The 21971-nt window shown below is 43.0% G+C and overlaps 1 protein-coding gene across 1 annotated transcript in view; it reads left to right on the forward strand.

The window, feature by feature from the left end:
- The window catches only part of LOC126198746 (maltase 2-like), a 41648-nt gene extending 22058 nt beyond the window's left edge, over positions 1 to 19590 (forward strand). Inside the window, exons 5-9 of the mRNA XM_049935299.1 lie at positions 1909 to 2096; positions 6266 to 6467; positions 10655 to 11100; positions 13605 to 13748; positions 19328 to 19590. Of these exons, the coding sequence (XP_049791256.1) occupies positions 1909 to 2096; positions 6266 to 6467; positions 10655 to 11100; positions 13605 to 13748; positions 19328 to 19415 (1068 nt within the window). The 3' untranslated portion in view covers positions 19416 to 19590. The remainder of the gene's footprint in view (positions 1 to 1908; positions 2097 to 6265; positions 6468 to 10654; positions 11101 to 13604; positions 13749 to 19327) is intronic.
- The last annotated feature ends 2381 nt before the right edge of the window (positions 19591 to 21971 follow it).

The raw sequence follows: 21971 nt of genomic DNA on the forward strand, positions 1-21971 counted from the left end.
AACAAGTTATTGTTATGATGGTTGACTGGTAGTGACTAGTATTAATCGTATTATGAAGTATCATGTACATAACGATAAATAAGGAATCAAAACATATATACAGGGTTCGGATATTCCCGTTATAAACTTCAGGGACTTGTAGAGAGGAGGGAGTACATAATATTTTGAATTAGAACCGATGTTTGGAAACGTACTGTTTTCGTTCTGCGACGGTCTCAATCAGATGTTTAACTCCTCCACTTCTGTTTAAGGAATCGAATGAGACGTAACACACGAAGTTATTAGGTAACAGTTCGAAAGGAAGCGTAACGAGACATCCGTTTATTTCTTAAGCATTCATGTTTGTATCGATACTTAAACACTACGTGGTTACATTATTCCAAAACAAAAAAGAACTCAGCATACTGTTCGCACAGAGCAGTACTGATGCATTAACAGAACGGTTGGCGACTAGCATTGTTCTTACAGACAATCTGACTACGACGTATTTTCTGATACACACTCTCCGAGCTACCTGGCTGCCTGGTGTCGGTTTCTAATGCAGCGGCCAGAACTCGTGCCAGCAGATCTTCCTCCGCATCTACAGGAGACGTTAAGTGACTTCAGGCGATCGTCTGACGTAATACACATCATCCTTTCTGCCCTATTGCATACCAGGACAAGCAACTCTAAGACTTTTCTTTCCCTCAGCAGATGTGGACACGTTACACATCTGAATTTAAATCGTCGTAGATTCCTATTCAAAATATTCTCCACTCACTCCGCTCTACAAGTCCTAAAAATTTATAACGAGAATTTCCAAACATCCTGTACAATAGTTTCTAGAGAGTTCTACGAGAGCAACAATCTTTTTAGTGCTTGCGTTCCCACTTTTCTGTCTAAAATGTAAAGACTTTTGTGTCTGCCATTTGTCGCCGATTATTAAAAGAAGAAAGAAACCAGACAATAATAAGAAGTAAATTTTGTGTGAAAAGAATCGCTGATGAAAAATTCTCTGCTTGCCAGTCGAGTGTCAGGTTCGTCTTGGAGCAAAGTTTAGACAAATTTCCTACTGTTATCATCATCATTGTCATCATTATCAATGTCGCGTACAGTGTTGAGCATTTCACCTGATGATGACTAGTAAATAACTTGTAAAATGGTGGTTTCTAGACGAAACTGTTACTCGGTTGATACAAGAGAAAAGACTTCCTCGCTGAAATTTGCCAAGAAAGCTAGCTTTATCAAACGCTGGATTCTTTTCCCTTTCACCTTTTCATTCTTTCACTTATTGCTATTGTTGTTCCTGTTCAGTTGAACTGCTTTGCACATTGTAGGTATCACATGCTGCGACATTGTCGCGAATAGAACAGTGACCCGTATGTAGAATAAATTTCCTTTAATTTACGTCTATGGTCACAAACTTTTTGTTCACAGATTACCGGATTCGGTCTATAATGACCATCTTCAGATCTGTGTTTCAAAAAAACAGCCATAGTGGCACCGTCGAATGGCTGCAGTACATTAGGACATTGTTTTTTTGAAACACAGATCTGAAGATGGTCATTATAGACCGAATCCGGTAATCTGTGAACAAAAAGTTTGTGACCATAGACGCAAATTAAAGGAAATTCATTGTAGCTATCATACTGTGCACGGGCACAAATTAAGTCTGAGTGCCCAAATAACTTCCAGCTAGCATTTGAGATGTAGCTGGAAAAACTAGGAGTCTGGAACAGCTTAAAAACGAGAGAAGAGCATCTAAAAAACTGAGGTTTTAGGTACCGATTTCTTTGATTGTCAAAGTTTATGTGTACCGTTTTTGTCAAGTATGAAAAATACTGTTTCTAGAGGTGTAGGGCTTGGAACAGATCCGTGGGTGACCAGCCAAACGCCTACCCTGGCTGAATGAATACTGGGCGTTTTCAGGACGTGCTGAGGTTCTGGCTGGACAAGGGCGTGGACGGCTACCGCATGGACGCGGTGCCGCACATGGTGGAGAAGGCCGGCTTCCCAGACGAGATCCCGGGAGACCCTGACCAGCCGTACAAGCACCAGCCGGAGACCTACGTCATCATACAAGATTTCCGCTCCGTCGTCGACGAGTATGATGACAGGTAAGCCACCATCCCCTATTGCTTGTGATGTTCTTGTACCCGGGGTGTCTGGAAAGTCCTTTATTGCACGCTACACTTAAATAAAACGTCTAGGATTCGATCCCTGGTTAGTCCTAGAACTTTTTCCATCTGTCACTTACCAGTTAGCTTCTGTATAGAGACCTTAGGCCGACGATTGTTTAACGAATTTCCTATCATTTAGCCAGGCACTTGTGCTGGTAAAAGGTCAGGAAATTCATTAAAAAGAATCGGAGAGAGAGGCCGAGAGGCAATAGGCCAGAAAGTGGCCACGCATGTTACAATAGTTATTATCACTTACCACTTCTTTCAGGTGGCTATGGTGGTCTAGTAGCTCGCTAGACTGCGGAATGGAGGTCATGGGTTCAATTATCGATGGAGTGGGGATCTTTTCCTCGTACCATTCCCCCCAGGACGGCCCCAGACCCAATCAGCTTGTTATGAAATGAGTACAGGGGTTCTTACCCGGGGGCAAAAAGAGGCTGGAGCGATTGGCCCTCCACCCTCCTTCTCCTAGTGCCGTGGCGAAGAATGGCTGACCTCTGTCTGCAGTCAGGCCGAGAGCCTGGTCATGGACTTGTGCAACAGACTTTACCTTACCACTTCTTTCAGCGCTGGCTATGTATGTTAATGTTGCAGTTGCCGAGATGCCCTTGCTTCGCAGTACACGTTAAATTTGTAACACGTTGCCTCTTTCCGCACGAACCTGTTTCGTAAGTGAGCAAGTGTGCCCCTCACTACTCGGCTGTTTTTCGAAAATATCGAAGGCTTATATGTCTGGCTGACTGCCAAGGCTATCTCTGAGCCGCCTAGCGCGGTCGTCACATGAGCTTAAGGATTCTGGCATGTGGGAATCAATCATTGCGCTGGTCGCAAAAATTTTGATATGAGTCGACGTGGCGGCAATTGGAAGCCTATCTGGTGCTAGTTACGGTATTGTGCCACGAAGACATAGATCTGTGGCTTCCACATACTTCTTCGTATGGGTGAGTTCGCTTCATGCTCCTGGCTTAATCTGTGTATTTCATGTGTGTTCTTCAGTTTCTAGATCTTATTGTTCGATTGTTGTTTAATTCTCGCACTGCGTACATGTTTAAAGGGTAATGAAAGTCAGCATTTCTTGGTGACCTCTTCGAAACCAAATGGCCAAGTAGACAGAGACATCCAATTCAGCACATCCTTTAGTGCCAGTGGCGACCCCCCGTCCTCCACCGTTCTCTCCCCTCTCTCTGTCAACTAATAGTAGGGAAAGCGCTTTCGTTGCAGTATGTTTGGTCCTGTTAAGTGGTTAAACAATTAATGAATTTGTGCAGGACCTGAGACGAAATGTAATTGCCAATATGAGGTTGCCTACCCTGTAATATTAGAATATCTTTCTACCAAAATCTGTTTGTCTTTTCATTGCATTAAAGGGGATCCTTTGTTTCTCAATACGACCACATGGCTTCATTTAATTGCACCAGTACTGGGTTTCCTCATAGGACATTTTTCCAGTAAACTGTTATACTTCGCAAGAAATGGTCGTGTCTTACTTATCCACGCCTTACTTCGCCACACACTCATCTTCTGTCTGTTTACAGCTGTTAGATACGTCACGTCATGAGGTTTGCTGTATATGCAGGTCGGAACAACGACATCATTAGATAAATCTTCCAATACAAATCTTGTCATTACTTGTGGGTTTTAAATGTTGCCCAGGATGCTCAGGTTCAGATCGTACAGGTGGAAAACACATTTGTATTACAAGACTTTCGTTTACAAGATGAAGCCCATCACACATCTATTAATTAATGCAACACTAGTCCTGGTTACGACTTATTAATTGGTTTCCATCAGAAACGTTTAAGTGAAATTCCCGTTGTGCTTGCGAAAGCACCATCGTTGTCACTAAACCTTCCAAATCGGATGAGTGTATCAGTTGGATGGTTTGAAATAAGGGTAAAACCCATTCCAAAACTTCAGTTGAAAAATTAGCTTAATTTTTCAAAAGGACTATACGCTTTCCAACTGTAGGCCACACTGTATTTGGCTACGTCAGTCAGTTTGAGGATGGCAAGGTCATATTATGTCAACTGGCCCATGCCTACTCAAATAAGCACTAAAGTGTTCATACTAGCCTTCGGGTTAAGAACTTAGCTCACACTATAATACTGGGAGTTTAGCAACGTCAGCTGATAAAGTGCATCAGTACCAGGAATGTGCACACCACATTTTTACTGAATGCGTTTTATATCAAATTATGAGGGCTGGAACCAACTTACCAGCTGACCTGCCCTCTATTTCAGGAGACAATGAATAGAACGTGGTTCGTGGTTCAGTATTCTATCGGATGTCTCACCTTATACATAACTACTTAGGTAAAAGATTTTAATGTTTTTCCAGGGCGATGGCTTCATCTTTTATTTTCCCATTGATCAACCAGGCACTGTTCCCCTTCCGTTTGTGTTTCTTAACCATAAAATGGCTATAGATATATCATTATGTCTTGCGTATGAGTGCGTCAGTGAAAGTGAGTGTACAGGATGGCTGAGAGTTACATTTTGTATTTTACCTGTTGATGCATCATTTTAAAAAAATCCGTTTCCACTTAGTTTAGGAAGGTTGCTGATGACCTCGCTGTTGAGCGCCCTGTACATACCACCATCACCAGTTTCAGCAAAAGACTCTGTCACTCTTGACAGTGCATGGTCCTTCTGTACAGCATATTAATCTGAATTTTACCTGTTGACACCGTCGGCACAGCTAATCGAAAAACATAAAATGTGAATATGCCTGGGAATAAAAACTGTTGTAACAAATATAAGGTTACAACCAATAACTGAGGTGATTTCACAGATTTTCTATAGGTGTAGTGTTTAATATACTGTCACTGGACTTTGCAGACGCGTAGAAAAACTCAAAAAGCTTATTCTTGATATATTACAAGTACTCCATATGTGCCCCTTACTGATTCTGCTGACAAGTCGATAACCAAATTCTTCCCACACCACGTCCCTATCAATCTGTTCAAAAGCACTGTTGATGCGAACTCGCAGTTTGGTAGGTTTGTTGGCAGAAGAAGCGTAAACGCTGAATCTTTCACATAATCCCACACAGAAACATCGCATGGGGTTTTGTCGGGAGAGCGTGGAGGACATGACATGAATTTGCTGACGATCATAGTCATCACGACCGCTCTATAGACTTCTCAGTTTCCTGTTTAAGAATTCACGAACATCATGCTGGAAGTAGGATGGAGTACCATTCTGTTGGAAGATGAAGCCCACATTGTCGGTATCCAGTTGCGGCATGGGCTAATTCCTGTATGTCCAGATACACGTGTCCTCTAATGGTCTTCTCGCACAAGAATAACGGACCGTAAATTTTAACCTCGCTAGACTGGAGTCAGCATATTCAATTCTTTGATACGAGTTGTACATCAAACTGTTATTAACCACTGATGTGACTGCGTCTTTAGCTCACCATGCCATTTTTCGCTGTCTATATGCTCCCAGCTGCCAGCTCGTGTTAGAAATCTGAAGTGCAGCTACAAATTTTGAGTGTTTGTGTAAGAATGTTGAGTTTTGTGCTAATATTTCAGTTAATGTAGCTACTAGTGAATTTATGAAATCGTTTCAGTCGTTTTTAATAAACTTGTGTAGTAATAATGGTAGTCTCTGAAGGATAGAAATGTTTCTTTCAATGGTCCTCTGTTCAGTTTGTTTAAATTTTTCAAATCGTTATGTAAATGCATATTACTCTTTGCTGGCTACCTCAATCACACTTAAAATCGATATAAATAGCCGGTTAATTCATAAATAATGTTGGCAAACATAAGGCGCATTTTACGATTAAAATTCCTATCATTAGCCACGATAAAATACAAATATTTGAATCTGTTAACTACGATGATTACATGAAAGAATAGAGAAGTGTGAGACGTGCAGGAATCAGAACTCGGTATTCCGGCTTTCACGAATAGTGAACTAGTAGCACCAACCGGCCAATCCTAACAGACTTCACGAAACGTATTTACCTGCATCCACACGATACAGACATTCCCCCGAGGAGCTCTGAGGCATCTAAGGTGCTGTCATAGGGAAAACGAATGTCATGTTCAACGATGCTGTCCCAGATCAGATGATAGTGTAAGATGTTGATTGATCTTCCAGGACGATGATGACCGAGGCCTACGGCACGGTGGATCAGATTATGGGCTACTACGGTAACGCGACCAATCCGGGGGCTGACTTCTCTTTCAACTTCGTGCTCATCACCGACCTCAACGCCGAATCCAGTGCTGAGGACTTTGTCGAGATCATCGGTAACTGGATCGATGTTGTCAACCAGCGTGGAGTGTGGTCCAATTGGGTGGTACGTTAATTCTTGTGATTGCTGCCTGTGTTACGATATGTTTTGTGTTCCTCTTTAGCTATGAACGACATACCTCACAGCAGAGGTATAGAGTGATGTAAGTTGCATTGGCCGCTTGACAGTTAACTTTTGTATATACAGTTTCCAAATAGCGAGTACAAACCGAAAACCCGTGTAGTGGAAGTAACTTCACTGGGTTCGTATCTGTCACCAGAGATGAATGTTACCTTGCTACAGTTTAGCTTAATAACAGCATATGTCTGCGTCTGGAAAAATTTAAAAGATTTTTGAGTCTCCCTCACCCGAGTTTCGCGAAACTCAAGACAACACCTCTCCGAGCTGTAGAACACATCCGCTCCGTTTCCCTATATGCAACTTTGGGTGGCAACTAATTACCCACACTGAAATGTTCAAGTTGTATTCAGCGCAATTTGACTGTTGACACGAAGGATGGATTAGGAGAAAGAGACACCCATATTGAAGTTCTTTTATTTACAAAAGACGGATGGAGCAACTGTAACTTGTAAAGTGCTTGAATGCACTATAATTACTTTAGTGACTGAATGAGCTCCACCAAACTGAAACCATTTCCCAGCATTTTTTTCTTTATATCTTGTTCAGACGTGACGCATGAGACACGTTATTCATTCTGTAATAAATAATTGAAACAGTGGAATAGTTTTGTTTTAGTCTCACTGTTGTTCGTGCCCTAGCCAAGGAGATACTTTAACAGTTAGAAAACCTGGAAGCTCACACTCACAGAGTTAGAAATTGAGTTACTGGTGAAATGGTTACAGTTGCATCCATTGTCTTACTGCAGTCATCTAGGATTAAAATGAATTCCTCACCTCGAAGGACATGTAGCTACATTTCTCATGACGGTAATATGGTACATGGTAAACTGTCCATTTCGCTACAAAAGGGTGATTGAAAACGTTGTGCACAAACTGAAGGAAACTAATAGAGGAGCTGAAAAAGAACAACTTTCGAACGTTGGAGTAGGAACTTAAAAAAATGGGTCTGAGCACTATGGGACTTAACACCTGAGGTCATCAGTCCCCTAGAACTTAGTACTTAAACCTAACTAACCTAAGGACATCACACACATCCATGCCCGAGGCAGGATTCGAACCTGCGACCGTTGCGGTCGCGCGGTTCCAGACTGTAGCACCTAGAACCGCTCGGCCACCCTGGCCGGCTATCTTCGTTGAGAACTGATGTCATGAGGCTTTTGATGTGACCCCATAAAAAAGTAAAGAGGCGTCAGAAGACATCTGATGATGCATACTAAGTGATTAGTCCACTGTGTTTAAGGAGCGTTTGCATTGAATGCCACTGCTGTTCCTAACACTCCAAACATTTCACTGGCTCAGGGTTACTTTCAAGATCAATGTATTTCGAAACTTGCTTCAATTTGTGAAGAACCTTTAGAATCACCCTGTATAATTGTATCTACTGCACTTTGCATAAGAAAATAATAGCGACAAACTTCGAGGGGTTGTAGAGCGTGCCTTGAGGAACAAATTGAGGCTGGAAGTACATGTCTAGAAACGTCATTCAGATAGGCTACAGAGCATCGGATTTATAGGGCCAACGTTTGCGTGGATGCTTTCGACGCCGTCTAGTAACCTGAATGCCTTCAGACCCACTGCGACGAATTCTGCTTGCTGTTCTTTGGTGTAAAATTTAAAGGTCCCTGCCGAAGGGGTGGTGTGACGTAGACAGCTCACTGCTATATCTTTGATGTCCCTCACCGTCGTCGAATGAAATTTCCGAACATGGGTTGCTATCGTCAGTTCTTTTTTTCTCTCAAGACATCTTCAACAACTCCTCGAAGTTCGTTAGTACAATTTTGTTACGACTCTCATCTGGTCTCATATTATAACTAAATTATATTGAAAAACAATTCACACTTAATCGACTGCAGCAATTCCTTTCTTATTGCTTTCCTTGTGTTTATCAGCTGGTGAAGATCTTGACATTGGTGAAAGTGCGTTATTTAGTCATTATTATCCAGTTTATTCCGCAAACGGCTGCTATGGTTGTTAGTAACGATGCAACTAACAACAGCTCGTTCTGAAACGTAGGGCACGCTTAAAGGAGCTATAACATAAATCTTAGTCAAAATTGGGGCGTCTGAAGTGTTTTTGTTTCTGGGATAATTTTGTGCAACACAAAAGTTGAAAACGTATCTGTTTACGAGTTTGACACTACGAAATTATCTCTTTTTAGTCTATCTACCGATTGCACTGCAGTACTCGTGAGAAAAAGTACACAAAGCGGCAGATAATAACTTTTAAGTTGAGAAAAAGTACACACAGCGGCAGATAATAACTGTTAAGTTTTTTCTGTATTCTAATTTAGTAAAAAGATATGCGTTTAGGTTCGTGCTTATATGTTGCAGGATACTTCTTATTTCTGTAAATATTACTGATGCACATTTTGAGTCAACCTGTTCTTGGATACACTTTTCGAACTTTCACGTAGTTTGTCCTACATAAATGCCATTTTCTTCGTGTTTGAATTTGAAAGGGCAGACACACAAGAGGTTTGGCTCAAAGTAAAACGTAGGGGAGAGTGTTTTAGCTTGAGCTTAGGATACATAAGAACACATAAATGTTCTTGGCCAGTATTTCAGTTCACATGAAGGAACGCGCAGAACAGGTCGCCATAACCAGTTTCCGGCATTTTCCACTGTTTCTGTTGTTGTGAGACATGAGGTTGTGTTTTGTGTGGCGGTTGTAAATATTAAAGATGCTACATATTTAAGTTCTGTGTGACACACTAAAGCTATCCGGAGTATTTTGTTAATTCTTCAGTTACAGCGTTTTATAATGAGTAAACTAGTTACATAATGTGTGGAGGGTTAAGCCATACTTCATGAGTCGTACACCATTTTGCGCCTTGAAACGGAACGACTTATACTATGGAACACGTGATATTAGGAAATGAACTGAAGTTTTTAGCGTTTAACTATTTTCCCTCTCTTGGAAATGGAAATTTGTATGAGCTATCATTATGTTCCATATCAAAACATTTTTAATTTGTAACTGGTTTTTGATGATACTTCTTCTTAATTTGATTTATCTTATTGATTGTTGGGGTGTAGCAGAGTTATAATGTAACAGACTGTTACATTCAGTACCGATAGTATTTTCTCGACCGCAACATTTTAAAATTTGAATAGGATGTTTGCCCTCGGTACAGGACCACGTTGTAACTTGGAGCAGATTTTCACATTTGGAAAAATCTTACTTTTCCGGAGTTAATTTTTGCATTTTCAGAAAAAAACTGCAGCTCAGGTAAAGTGAATGCCATCATTTCAAAATGGAATAAACACTCTGTTATTAAACTTCTATTACATGATAGGATAGAGAAGTATTCCAAGGTGCAACACTCTCCCCTAATGTTCATATCATCATCAACCGGTCAGTCGTGGTAAACTGGAGTCTATTCTAGAGTCATAAACAACCACAAATAATCGTCAAATTGAGTCAAAGCGAACGAATCAAATGATGCAAATTTCTTAAATGGTCTAGACCTTAAGAACATCGGCAACACAAATCAGAAGTCGAAATTGTGTTTATAGGCTATGCACTGGAGAAAAGTCGGATGTTAGCTGAAATGTTACTTGTTTCCTTTATCTAAGCCATATATCTTCCCGTGGTAATTTTTTCCCGGGGACTGGGTGTTTGTGTTGTCCTCATAACTTCATCATCATCATCATCATCATCATTCCTCACAGTGGCTACATTGGATTGCGTAAAAAAATTGGACTGTGTAAAAATGGGGTCTTTGTACAGGCGCTGATGACCACGAATTTAGCGCCCCACATACCAAACATCATCATCTCAAGGTAATGCCGGCCGGGATGGCCGAGCGGTTCTAGGCGCTATAGTCTGGAACCGCGCGACCTCTACGGTCGCAGGTTCGAATCCTGCGTCGGGCATAGATGTGTGTGGTGTCCTTAGGTTAGTTAGGTTTAACTAGTTCTAAGTTCTAGGGGACTGATGACCTCAGAAGTTTAAGTCCCATAGTTCTCAGAGCCATTTGAGACATTTGAACCCATGGTAATTCTTACATGTAGTATGCGTGAATGGTAGTGTCAGTGCAACAACTGAATAACTGAAGATTTTTTTTGGAACTGTATGCTCTTCCAGCTTACTGCAGTACTGTTTTCTCCGCAGATCGGCAACCACGACCAACACCGCGTGGCCAGCCGGTACAGCTCAGAGCTGGTGGACGGGATGAACATGCTGGTGACACTGCTGCCGGGAACCGCCGTCACCTACAACGGAGAAGAGATCGGCATGGAGGACAACTACAACATGACGTGCGACGTGGCGCACGACCCTCAAGGCTGCTTGGACGGCGTCACTCTCGGGAACTCCAGAGACCCGGAGAGGACGCCCTTCCAGTGGGACGACACCAAGAACGCCGGCTTCAGCACCGGCGACTCGACCTGGCTGCCAGTGAACGAGAACTACGTCACTCTGAACGCCGCGGCCCAGGAGCAGGCCGACAGGAGCCACCTCAAGACCTACCGCCAGCTGGTGGCGCTGAGGCAGGAATCAGCTGTGCAGACTGGCGCCAGCGCCGTCAAGAGTTCCGGCACCGTCTTTGCGTTCTCCAGGTCTGCACTCAATTCACAGCAAGTAAAATGTTGGACTTCATGTGTCCGCCTCTTAGCATTTGGCCATCTTCATTGTCATCCTCCTAGCCATCGTCAAAGTCACCATTATCACCACTGCCATCATCTGGACCATTATCATGTTTACCATCACTGGCACAATCAACATTGTCACGATTACCACTACCACTATCACCACTACAATCATCACTATCTCAACATCAAACAACATGATGACCATTACCATCAACAATAGTCAATACCATCATCAACACAGACAGGCGCCATTCCAATAATCATGATTAATATTGCTGACAGTATTGCAACCATCATTATCATCTCAAATCTACGAGGGCCGTTCAGAAAGTAACCTCCGGTTGATTTAAAAAAATACACCAAGTTAAATAAAAATATTTTAATATATACATCTTACAACTACATCTTTGCACTATTTTTCTACATAGTCTCCATAGCGATTGAGGCACTTATCGTATCTCTTCACAAACTTTGAAATTCCTTCTGCATAAAAATCACCCGCTTGTGCCTGGAGCCAGCCTGTGACCGCATCTTTGAGCTCTTTATCGTCATCAATCCGCTGTGACCCGAGCCATTTCTTCAAATGCATGAAGGGGTGATAATCACTTGGCGCCAGGTCTGGGCTGTAAGGTGGATGGTTGATAACGTCCCACTTGAAGGACTCAAGAAGGGCCGTTGTTCTGCGAGCAGAGTGAGGACGGGCGTTATCGTGCAAAAAAACGGTACCGGAAGTCAGCATACCACGGCGTTTGTTCTGTATAGCCCGTCGTAACTTTTTTATTGTTTGACAGTATACGTCTTGATTAATGGTCGTACCACGTTCCATGAATTCAACCAACAACACCCCTTTGGCATCCCAAAACACCGTTGCCATCAGTTTTCTGGCAGAAAAATCTTGCGAGGCTTTTCTTGGTTTGGTAGGCGAATTTGAATGTGCCCACATCTTTGATTGTTCTTTTGTCTCAGGGTTCACGTACTTAATCCAGGTTTCGTCACCGGTCACGATTCTGTTTAACAATGGTTCTCCTTCGTCCTCATAACGTGACAGAAAGTCTAATGCAGAGGCCATTCTTTGAGTTTTGTGGTGGTCGGTAAGAATTTTGGGCACCCATCGTGCACAGAACTTACGGTAACCCAATCTTGCTGTCACTATCTCGTACAAGAGAGTCTTAGAAATCTGTGGAAAACCAGTAGACAACTCCGACATTGAGAAACGTCGATTTTCACGAACTTTTGCATCAACTGTCTGAACGAGTTCGTCAGTCACCAATGATGGTCTACCACTCCTCTCTTCGTCATGAACGTTTTCTCGTCCACTTTTAAATAAACGTACCCATTCACAGACAACTCCTTCACTCATAACTCTTGGTCCATACACGGCACAAAGCTCACGATGAATAGCTGCTGCAGAATATCCTTTGGCTGTAAAAAACCTTATGACAGCACGCACTTCACATTTGGTGGGGTTTTCTAAAAATGGTTCAAATGGCTCTGAGCACTATGGGACTCAACTGCTGAGGTCATTAGTCCCCTAGAACTTAGAACTAGTTAAGCCTAACTAACCTAAGGACATCACAAACATCCATGCCCGAGGCAGGATTCGAACCTGCGACCGTAGCGGTCTTGCGGTTCCAGACTGCAGCGCCTTTAACCGCACGGCCACTTCGGCCGGCGCGGGGTTTTCTATTGCAGCACACATTTCAAACTGCCACAAAAACTAAACTAGCGCAGGTACGACGTTCACTCGACCACGGCTTGATGCCGACTGACCTGTTGAGTGCGTGAACGCACAGACGGCGTCGCTACTCCCCCCACAACCCGCACTGTGACCAATCGGAGGTTACTTTCTGAACCGCCCTCGTACATCATTAATGTAATCACCATCCAGATCATCATCCTTCCACCTACAACATCATCATTCTTATACTGTCTGCCGCCAATAACTGAATGATCAGGGTGACGGATTGTCAATCCTCTGGCCTCGCGTTCGATTCCTGGTTGCATCGGGGAATTTTCTCCACCCAGGGACTGGGTGTTGTGCTGTTCTCATCATCATTCTTCCATCCTCATCGACTGCAGGTCGCCGAAGTGGCGTCAAATTGAAAGACCGGCACCCGGCGAACGCTCAGCCCAATGGGGGGCCCTAGCCATACGATAAAATAAAAAAAAAAATAAAATAAAAATTCTTATACTCTTGATCATCGCCACTACCACTCTCAGCAATACTGCATTTGTCATCTCGTGATATCTATTAGTCTATTCCGCATTACATAGTGTTATCCAGTTATCTTTGATCAGAAACTATATGGCTTGATAGATTTTTTCCAACAGAAACACGTAAATCAGCTACATGCTACAGATTATTTTTTAAACGATACAACATAAGCGATGGGAGAAGTGTTTGTGTACGCTGTAGTGTACCTGCAAGGCATCACTCGCATTGTACTGGAGCGATGCTGTGTTGTTGACAGGACTGCGACTGACGGCACCGAGGTGGCTGTGGCAGTGAACCTGAGCACCGAACCAGCCACTGTGGATCTCGTCAGCGTGCTCGGCCTGTCCAGCAGCTCTTTCCTCGTCAGCGCCTCCAGTATATCCAGCCCACTGCTGCAGGGGTAAGCTAAGCTCTTTGTCGTTAACCGAGTTTCCAGAGGTGCAGAGAAACAGATATCATGCGGTGCAAAGACGATGCGGAGGTCAGGAACTCGAACAGAAGATTCTCCTTCGTCCCACAAAATGGAAATGGAAGTTGCTGTGGACAGAACTACAATTGTATACCCATTAGACACAAACACTGAAACATTGCAGAAACGAACAGTGAAGTATGAAACTAATTAGAAAGTAAAACACCGAGGATTCAAGAATGCATGCAGCAAACATAGACAGTGGCTGTTGTTGGCTTTCGATTGTGGACAAATCAACACTGGCGATACATATGGCTCGACATTCGGTCCACTACTATTATGACAGCTGAATCCCCATTCAGATAAAAGACCATACAGTGCGCATACCTTTTCTATTCGCAGATGACCAGTTGGTGGTAGCGACCTATGTAGAAGATATCTCCTATATGGTGAGGAAAGTAACGAAGGGTACAGCAAAAGGGGACTGAGTTTTGGCACTAAGGAGATGGAACAGTTAACCACGAGAACACAATAAGCAGATCACGAAATACACTACTGGCCATTAAAATTGCTACACCAAGAAGAAATGCAGATGATAAACGGGTATTCACTGGACAAATATACTAGAACTGACATGTGATGACATTTTCACGCAATTTGGGTGCATAGATCCTGAGAAATCAGTACCCAGAAGAACCACCTCTGGCCGTAATAACGGCCTTGATACGCCTGGGCATTGAGTCAAACAGAGCTTGGATGGCGTGCACAGGTACAGCTGCCCATGCAGTTTCAACACGATACCACAGTTCATAAAGAGTAATGGCTGGCGTATTATGATGAGCTAGATGCTCGGCCACCATTGACCAGACGTTTCCAATTGGTGAGAGATCTGGAGAATGTGCTGGCCAGGGCACCAGTCAAACATTTTCTGTATCCAGAAAGGCCCGTACAGGACCTGCAACATGTGGTCGTGCATTATCCTGCGGAAATGTAGGGCTTCGCAGGGATCGAATGAAGGGTAGAGCCACGGGTCGTAACACATCTGAAATGTAACGTCCGCTGTTCAAAGCGCCGTCAATGGGACCAGAGGTGACCGAGGTTTGCAACCAGAGGCACCCCATACCACCACGCTGGGAGATAAGCCAGTATGGCGATGACGAATGCACGCTTCCAATGTGCGTTCACCGCGATGTCGCCAAACACGGATGCGACCGTCATGATGCTGTAAACTGAACCTGGATTCATCCGAAAAAATGACGTTTTGCCATTCGTGCAACCAGGTTCGTCATTGAGTACACAATCGCAGGACTCCTGTCTGTGATGCAGCGTCAAGGATAACGGCAGCAATGGTCTCCGAGCTGATAGTCCATGCTGCTACAAACGTCCTCGAACTGTTCGTGCAGATGGTTATTGTCTTACAAACGTCCCCATGTGCTGACTCAGGGATCGAGACGTGGCTGCACGATCCGTTACAACCATGTGGGTAAGATACCTGTCATCTCGACTGCTAGTGATACGAGGCCGTTGGAATCCAGCACGGCGTTCCGTATTATCCTCTGGAACCCGCCGATTCCATATTCTGCTAACAGTCATTGGATCTCGACGAACGCGAGCAGCAGTGTCGCGATACGATAAACCGCAATCGCGATAAGCTACAATCCGACCTTTATCAAAGTCGAAACGTGAAGGTACGCATTTCTCCACCTTACACGAAGCATCACAACAGCGTTTCACCAGGTAACGCCGATCAACTGCTGTTTGTGTATGAGAAAACGTTGAAGGTGTCGCCACCGGCACCAACCTTGTGTGAATGCTCTGAAAAGCTAATCATTTGCATATCACAGCATCTTCTTCCTGTCGGTTAAATTTCGCGTCTGTAGCACGTCATCTTCGTGTTGTAGCAATTTTAGTGGCCAGCAGTGTATGAGAAAATATAACCATCGATAATAGTAATAGCTGTAAATAGATAGGGAGTTTAATTAATTAAGAAGGAACACGTGAAAATGACTAGAGAAACGGATTGAGCTCAGGAAGAACAGAAACCTTAAATCAGAACTCCTTTTCGTCGTCCACAAAAATCGGATACAAAACGAAACTTAATACGCAAGTATATATAAAGCTAGTACTGGGCCAATTACCATCTATGGTTCGAAGTATTGGGCGGTTACGGAAAAGAACCGTAAGAAATCTAAGCTGCAGAAATTGACTTTTTAAGACGAGCATCAAGGACCTCACGTTAGGAACATAGAACAAATGAGAATATACGTGCAATAACACATAAGAAAGATATCATAATGGATGAAGTAGAACGCAGATAACTTTTTGCTTTGGACACTTAACGAGAATGGGACAAGAAGGAATACCCAAAACTATATTTGAATATAGACCGACAGACAGAAGGTGCAGAGCAAGAACGTGGCTTAAATGGATTCAACGGATAGAAAGAAGTATGACCGATAAAATTTTAGCTACTGAGGACATACAAAATACCTTATTATGGACGCTGGAATGGGACAGGAGCCGTAGATCCAGGACGAATAAATTGTACATCCCTCCCTCCCCAGTAATCTCCGCAGTTGATGTAGCTCGCTTGCCTCAGTCACAGTACGTAAGTGCAGCTGCCGTGGAAGAGAAGCCACACTAACTTTTGGTTCCTGAAGAAGGGCAGCAGCCTTTCCAATAATTGCAGGGGCATCTTTGTGGACCATTGACCGATGTGGCCTTGTAACAAGTCAGGTTGGCCTTGATGTTCTGCTAATGTCAGTAGCTAAAAACAAGAAAAAATTACAGCCATTATATTTCCCGAAGTCATGCAGTTATACTGTATCTTCTCGGATAAGATAGTCACCCGTTAGGATCTCCGGGCGGGCACTACTCGGGAAGACATCGTCATCAGAAACAACCAAAATGGCATTCTGTGGGTCGGAGCATGAAATGTTAGATCTCTGAATGGGGTGGACAGGCAAGGTATTTAAAAAGGGAAAATCGCTACGTTGCAGTTAGTTATAGTGGGAATTAGTGAAGTTCGATGTTAGAAGGAACAGGATTTCTGGTCAGGTGAGAACTGGGTTATAAACATAAAATAAAATAAGGGTAATGCGGGAGTAGGTCTAATAATGAATAAGAGAATGGGCTGTGGGTAAGCTGCTATAAACAGCATTGAAAACGCATTTCATAGCCAAGACAGATACGAAAGCGACAACGATTACTGTAGTACAAGTTTGTATGCCAACTATTATCTAGCTGAAGAGATTGAAAGAATGAATGGTGGGATAAAAGAAATTATTCATATAAAAAAGGGAGAGGAACATTTAATAATAATGGGATACTGAACTTCGATAATGAGGAAAGAAAGCGAAGGAAAAATAGTAGGTCAGTATCAACTGTGGGAAAGGAATGAAAGATGAAGCCGCTTGGTAGGATTTTTAGCAGAACAAAATTTTAGCAAACGTTACGACTTATTTGCGTATCATGTAAGAAAATTGTATACGTGGAAAAGACATGGAGACAACATAGTTTCAGACTGATTACATAATGGTGAGACAAAGATTCCGAAAAACTGAATGATGTTCCAGGGGTTGATGTGGGCTTAGATGATGTTCCAGGGGTTGATGTGGGCTTAGATAATAATTTATTGGTTACGAACTGTAGAAGGGCAGCATAGGATCAAATGGTTATAAAGACAAGGCCTAGTGGAAATCCTTGTCTATGATAAGAGAGATTGGATTTAACTGAAGGAAGAAGCAAATATAAAAGTGCATAAAATAAAACAGGTGAAAGGGAATACAGACAGCTAGAAAATTAAACTGTCTCACAATACAAAATGGCTAAGCACAGATGCCTAGATAACAAATTCAAGGGTGTATAAGTATTCATGAATAGAAAAAAGATAGATGCCGCCTATAGGAAAACTAAAGTGATCTTAATAGAAAAGAGAAGGACCTGTGTGCATATCATCAGTTCAACTGGTAGTCCAGTACTAAGCAAAATATGGGAAACTGAAAGGTAGAAATTATATATGGTGAGACTATACAAGGGAAATGAACTTGAAGTCAGTATTATATAAAAGGAAGAGGAAGGACATAATGATGAAATACTGCGAGGAGAGTTAGTCAGAGCACTGAAAGACCTTGGCGGAAACACGGCCTCTGGTGTAGATGACGTTCCATTAGAGTTATTGCGATCCATAGGAGAGCATACAATGACAAAAATATTTCACCTAGTCTATAGGAATTATGAGAGGCAAAGCACCCTCAGACTTCAAGAAGAATGTCATAATTCCAATTACACGAAATCCAGGTACCGACCGGTGTAAATACTACTGAATCAACCGTTCAGTAAATCATAGTTGCAAAACAACAACACGAATTATTTACATAAGAACGGAGAAACTGGAAGAAGCCGGCTTCGGGGCAGACCAGATCTAATTCTGGAGAAATGCAGGAACGCGCGAGGCTATATTGATCCTATGGTTAATCTCAGAAGATATGGTGAAGAAAGACAAACATGCTTTTGTAGCATTTGCAGATTGAGAGAAAGTATTTGACAATATTTACTGGCCTACACGCTTAGAAAGTTTGAAAGTATCAGGGTAAAAGGTAGGGAGCGAAACGTTACTTATAACGTGTTCAGTTACAGGAGAGATTCAAAGGATATCGAAAGGGAAGCAGTGGCTGAGAAGGGAGTGAAACAGGGTTACATAGTGTTATTCAATCTGTAAATCGAGCAATAACTAAAGAAAATAGAGTTCAGGATGAAGAAATAAAAAAATTTGTCAGAGTCAGCAAAGGATTTGCAATAACAGTTGAACGGAATGGATGGTGTCTTGAAGAGAAATTATAAGATGAACGTGAACAAAAGTGAAATAAGACTAATGGGATGTAGTTGAGTTAAATCAAGCGGTTCTGTGGGAATTACATTAAGAAATGAGACACTAAAAGTAGTAGATGTAATTGTCTATTTGTTTTTTAGCGAAATAATACTTGAAGCTATTTTCGATGCCAATTTCTCTTTTTCAGATACGCTTTTCTTGTCACAGACAATCTGAACTTTGTATTCTCTCTACTCCGGCTATCGTCAGATATTTCATGCACAAAATCTAAACTCATCTACTGTTTCTAGTGTGTCATTTCCAAATAAAATTCCCTCAGCATTTACAGATTCAATTCGACTAGATTACATTACCATTGTTTGTCTACATCTTATAATATCTTTTATATATACTATCCGCAGCATTCAAAAGATCTTCCAAGTTGTTTCAGTGTAATTATAAATTCATTATTGTAATTCGGTTCGGGACTTAAACGCCTTACAAAATTCGCACCTTACTAAATGAAGACATTCTTCCAGATGATCATTTTACACAAGAATACAAAAAGATATCACAGTGGATAATAAAACAGACGAATGATTGACACCGCTTATGTTATAGAAGGATGTCTGTGCCATATGCTACAGCTATGTTAAACGTGATCTAGCTGAACTTCACGATTGCAAAATATCTCAGCAGCTGAAACTTGAGACGTGTGGGAGAAGCACTGTTACCTGAATCCCCTTTCTTGTTCCTGCAGCTCGGCGGTGGACGCCTCTTCGCTGACGCTCTCTGGCCACGAGTCTGTGACCATCATTACGGCGCCGGCCAAGATCCGGAGGAAGTAAGTGAACTCCACGGGCGCACCCTCCAGTCGATGGGATCCTGACTCACTTTCTACATCTTTCTGGAATCTGCCTGTTACAAACATCACTCATGAGAGTTTTTGTAATGCTATGCCAGTGTGACATGACATTAGCTACTCTTGTTTGACACACAAATAAAATACGCTTTTGCATTTCATTTCACCTGGAAAAGATTATTTATTTTCTCACCAGTGGAGGACACAAAAATTTCTTTTAACATAATACTAACTGTCCAGTGTGTGCATCTTGCAAGTAACTGCATACAGCAAGAAGAATCCTGTGAATATTTTAGTTTTATAATTTTGTTCAATGTTATGAAAGTGTCGTGTGGAAATTGTATTGTTGGTACTACATAATACGCTGATAAATATAAGGCTTTGGATCCGCCACTGATCACTGGGAACCTACCACACCGTTTCGCTTATTTATAGCTATTTTCGTTTACGATGTACTACCACATACTACGGTATTTCTTTCTTCCTGACCTTAATAATGAAGGGACTTTTTCTTATGGCTCCAGTTTCATCAGCAGACGTAATGAACCTGCATTGCAGCCTTATAAATTTGGAGCTAGTAATACTTGAGTGAAATATTAAGAACTGGAATGAAATAATGGAACCAAAGACAAAGAATTTACTTCACTCACCCATTTATTTGCTTCGTCGTAAGTGATGACAAATGCCATACACAATTTCTTTGTTTCTTACAATGGTGTTCGACTTCCTTCCGAGGTCACTTCGACTACACACACATACCATGATTTAATTTTTATGCCGCCTACATTCTCCTTCTTCTTCCCCTTGTCATGACAAATTAAACTGTGGTGGTAAGGCAGACATAAATGTTCAAGTAAACTCTTAATATGTTGCCAAATACTTCAAGAAGAGAAAATTTGAACCTTATGGTAAATCATGAAGTCAAGCGGATCAATTTACGTCGCAGATGGAGGAGTTAAAATATGACAACAACCATAAATATTTTTTGTGAATCATTTCGAGCAAAAACGACTATGTGAAGTCAATAACTCCATTTGCATTTGCTCTGTTGTTGCTGTGTGTGTGTATTCCAATCACCTAATTAATAATTTGATTTTGTAAGTCGCTGTCTTGGCTACATGGTATTTTATTGAAACTGGCTTTGCAGCAATCATCACATAAAAACGAGAAAATAGAAAGAAAAACGTATCAGTAGATTTACAAAACAAGACAATGGACAATAAATGTGTGAATTAAACGATCAAGACACCTAAAAATTACAGCAGAGGCATGCAAGCGAGTAGTAAGTACTTAAAAGAGCAGACAGTGCATTTTTGTAGATGAAGTTTGCAATGACTGGTGCAAGTGACTGTAGAAAAATACCATTTACAGACAACTGTAGAGATATACACTCCTGGAAATGGAAAAAAAAAACACATTGACACCGGTGTGTCAGACCCACCATACTTGCTCCGGACACTGCGAGAGGGCTGTACAAGCAATGATCACACGCACGGCACAGCGGACACACCAGGAACCGCGGTGTTGGCCGTCGAATGGCGCTAGCTGCGCAGCATTTGTGCACCGCCGCCGTCAGTGTCAGCCAGTTTGCCGTGGCATACGGAGCTCCATCGCAGTCTTTAACACTGGTAGCATGCCGCGACAGCGTGGACGTGAACCGTATGTGCAGTTGACGGACTTTGAGCGAGGGCGTATAGTGGGCATGTGGGAGGCTGGGTGGACGTACCGCCGAATTGCTCAACACGTGGGGCGTGAGGTCTCCACAGTACATCGATGCTGTCGCCAGTGGTCGGCGGAAGGTGCACGTGCCCGTCGACCTGGGACCGGACCGCAGCGACGCACGGATGCACGCCAAGACCGTAGGATCCTACGCAGTGCCGTAGGGGACCGCACCGCCACTTCCCAGCAAATTAGGGACACTGTTGCTCCTGGGGTATCGGCGAGGACCATTCGCAACCGTCTCCATGAAGCTGGGCTACGGTCCCGCACACCGTTAGGCCGTCTTCCGCTCACGCCCCAACATCGTGCAGCCCGCCTCCAGTGGTGTCGCGACAGGCGTGAATGGAGGGACGGATGGAGACGTGTCGTCTTCGGCGATGAGAGTCGCTTCTGCCTTGGTGCCAATGATGGTCGTATGCGTGTTTGGCGCCGTGCAGGTGAGCGCCACAATCAGGACTGCATACGACCGAGGCACACAGGGCCAACACCCGGCATCATGGTGTGGGGAGCGATCTCCTACACTGGCCGTACACCACTGGTGATCGTCGAGGGCCACTGAATAGTGCACGGTACATCCAAACCGTCATCGAACCCATCGTTCTACCATTCCTAGACCGGCAAGGGAACTTGCTGTTCCAACAGGACAATGCACGTCCGCATGTATCCCGTGCCACCCAACGTGCTCTAGAAGGTGTAAGTCAACTACCCTGGCCAGCAAGATCTCCGGATCTGTCCCCTATTGAGCATGTTTGGGACTGGATGAAGCATCGTCTCACGCGGTCTGCACGTCCAGCACGAACGCTGGTCCAACTGAGGCGCCAGG

Source organism: Schistocerca nitens, chromosome 1, assembly GCF_023898315.1.
Source record: "Schistocerca nitens isolate TAMUIC-IGC-003100 chromosome 1, iqSchNite1.1, whole genome shotgun sequence".
Taxonomy (NCBI): domain Eukaryota; kingdom Metazoa; phylum Arthropoda; class Insecta; order Orthoptera; family Acrididae; genus Schistocerca; species Schistocerca nitens.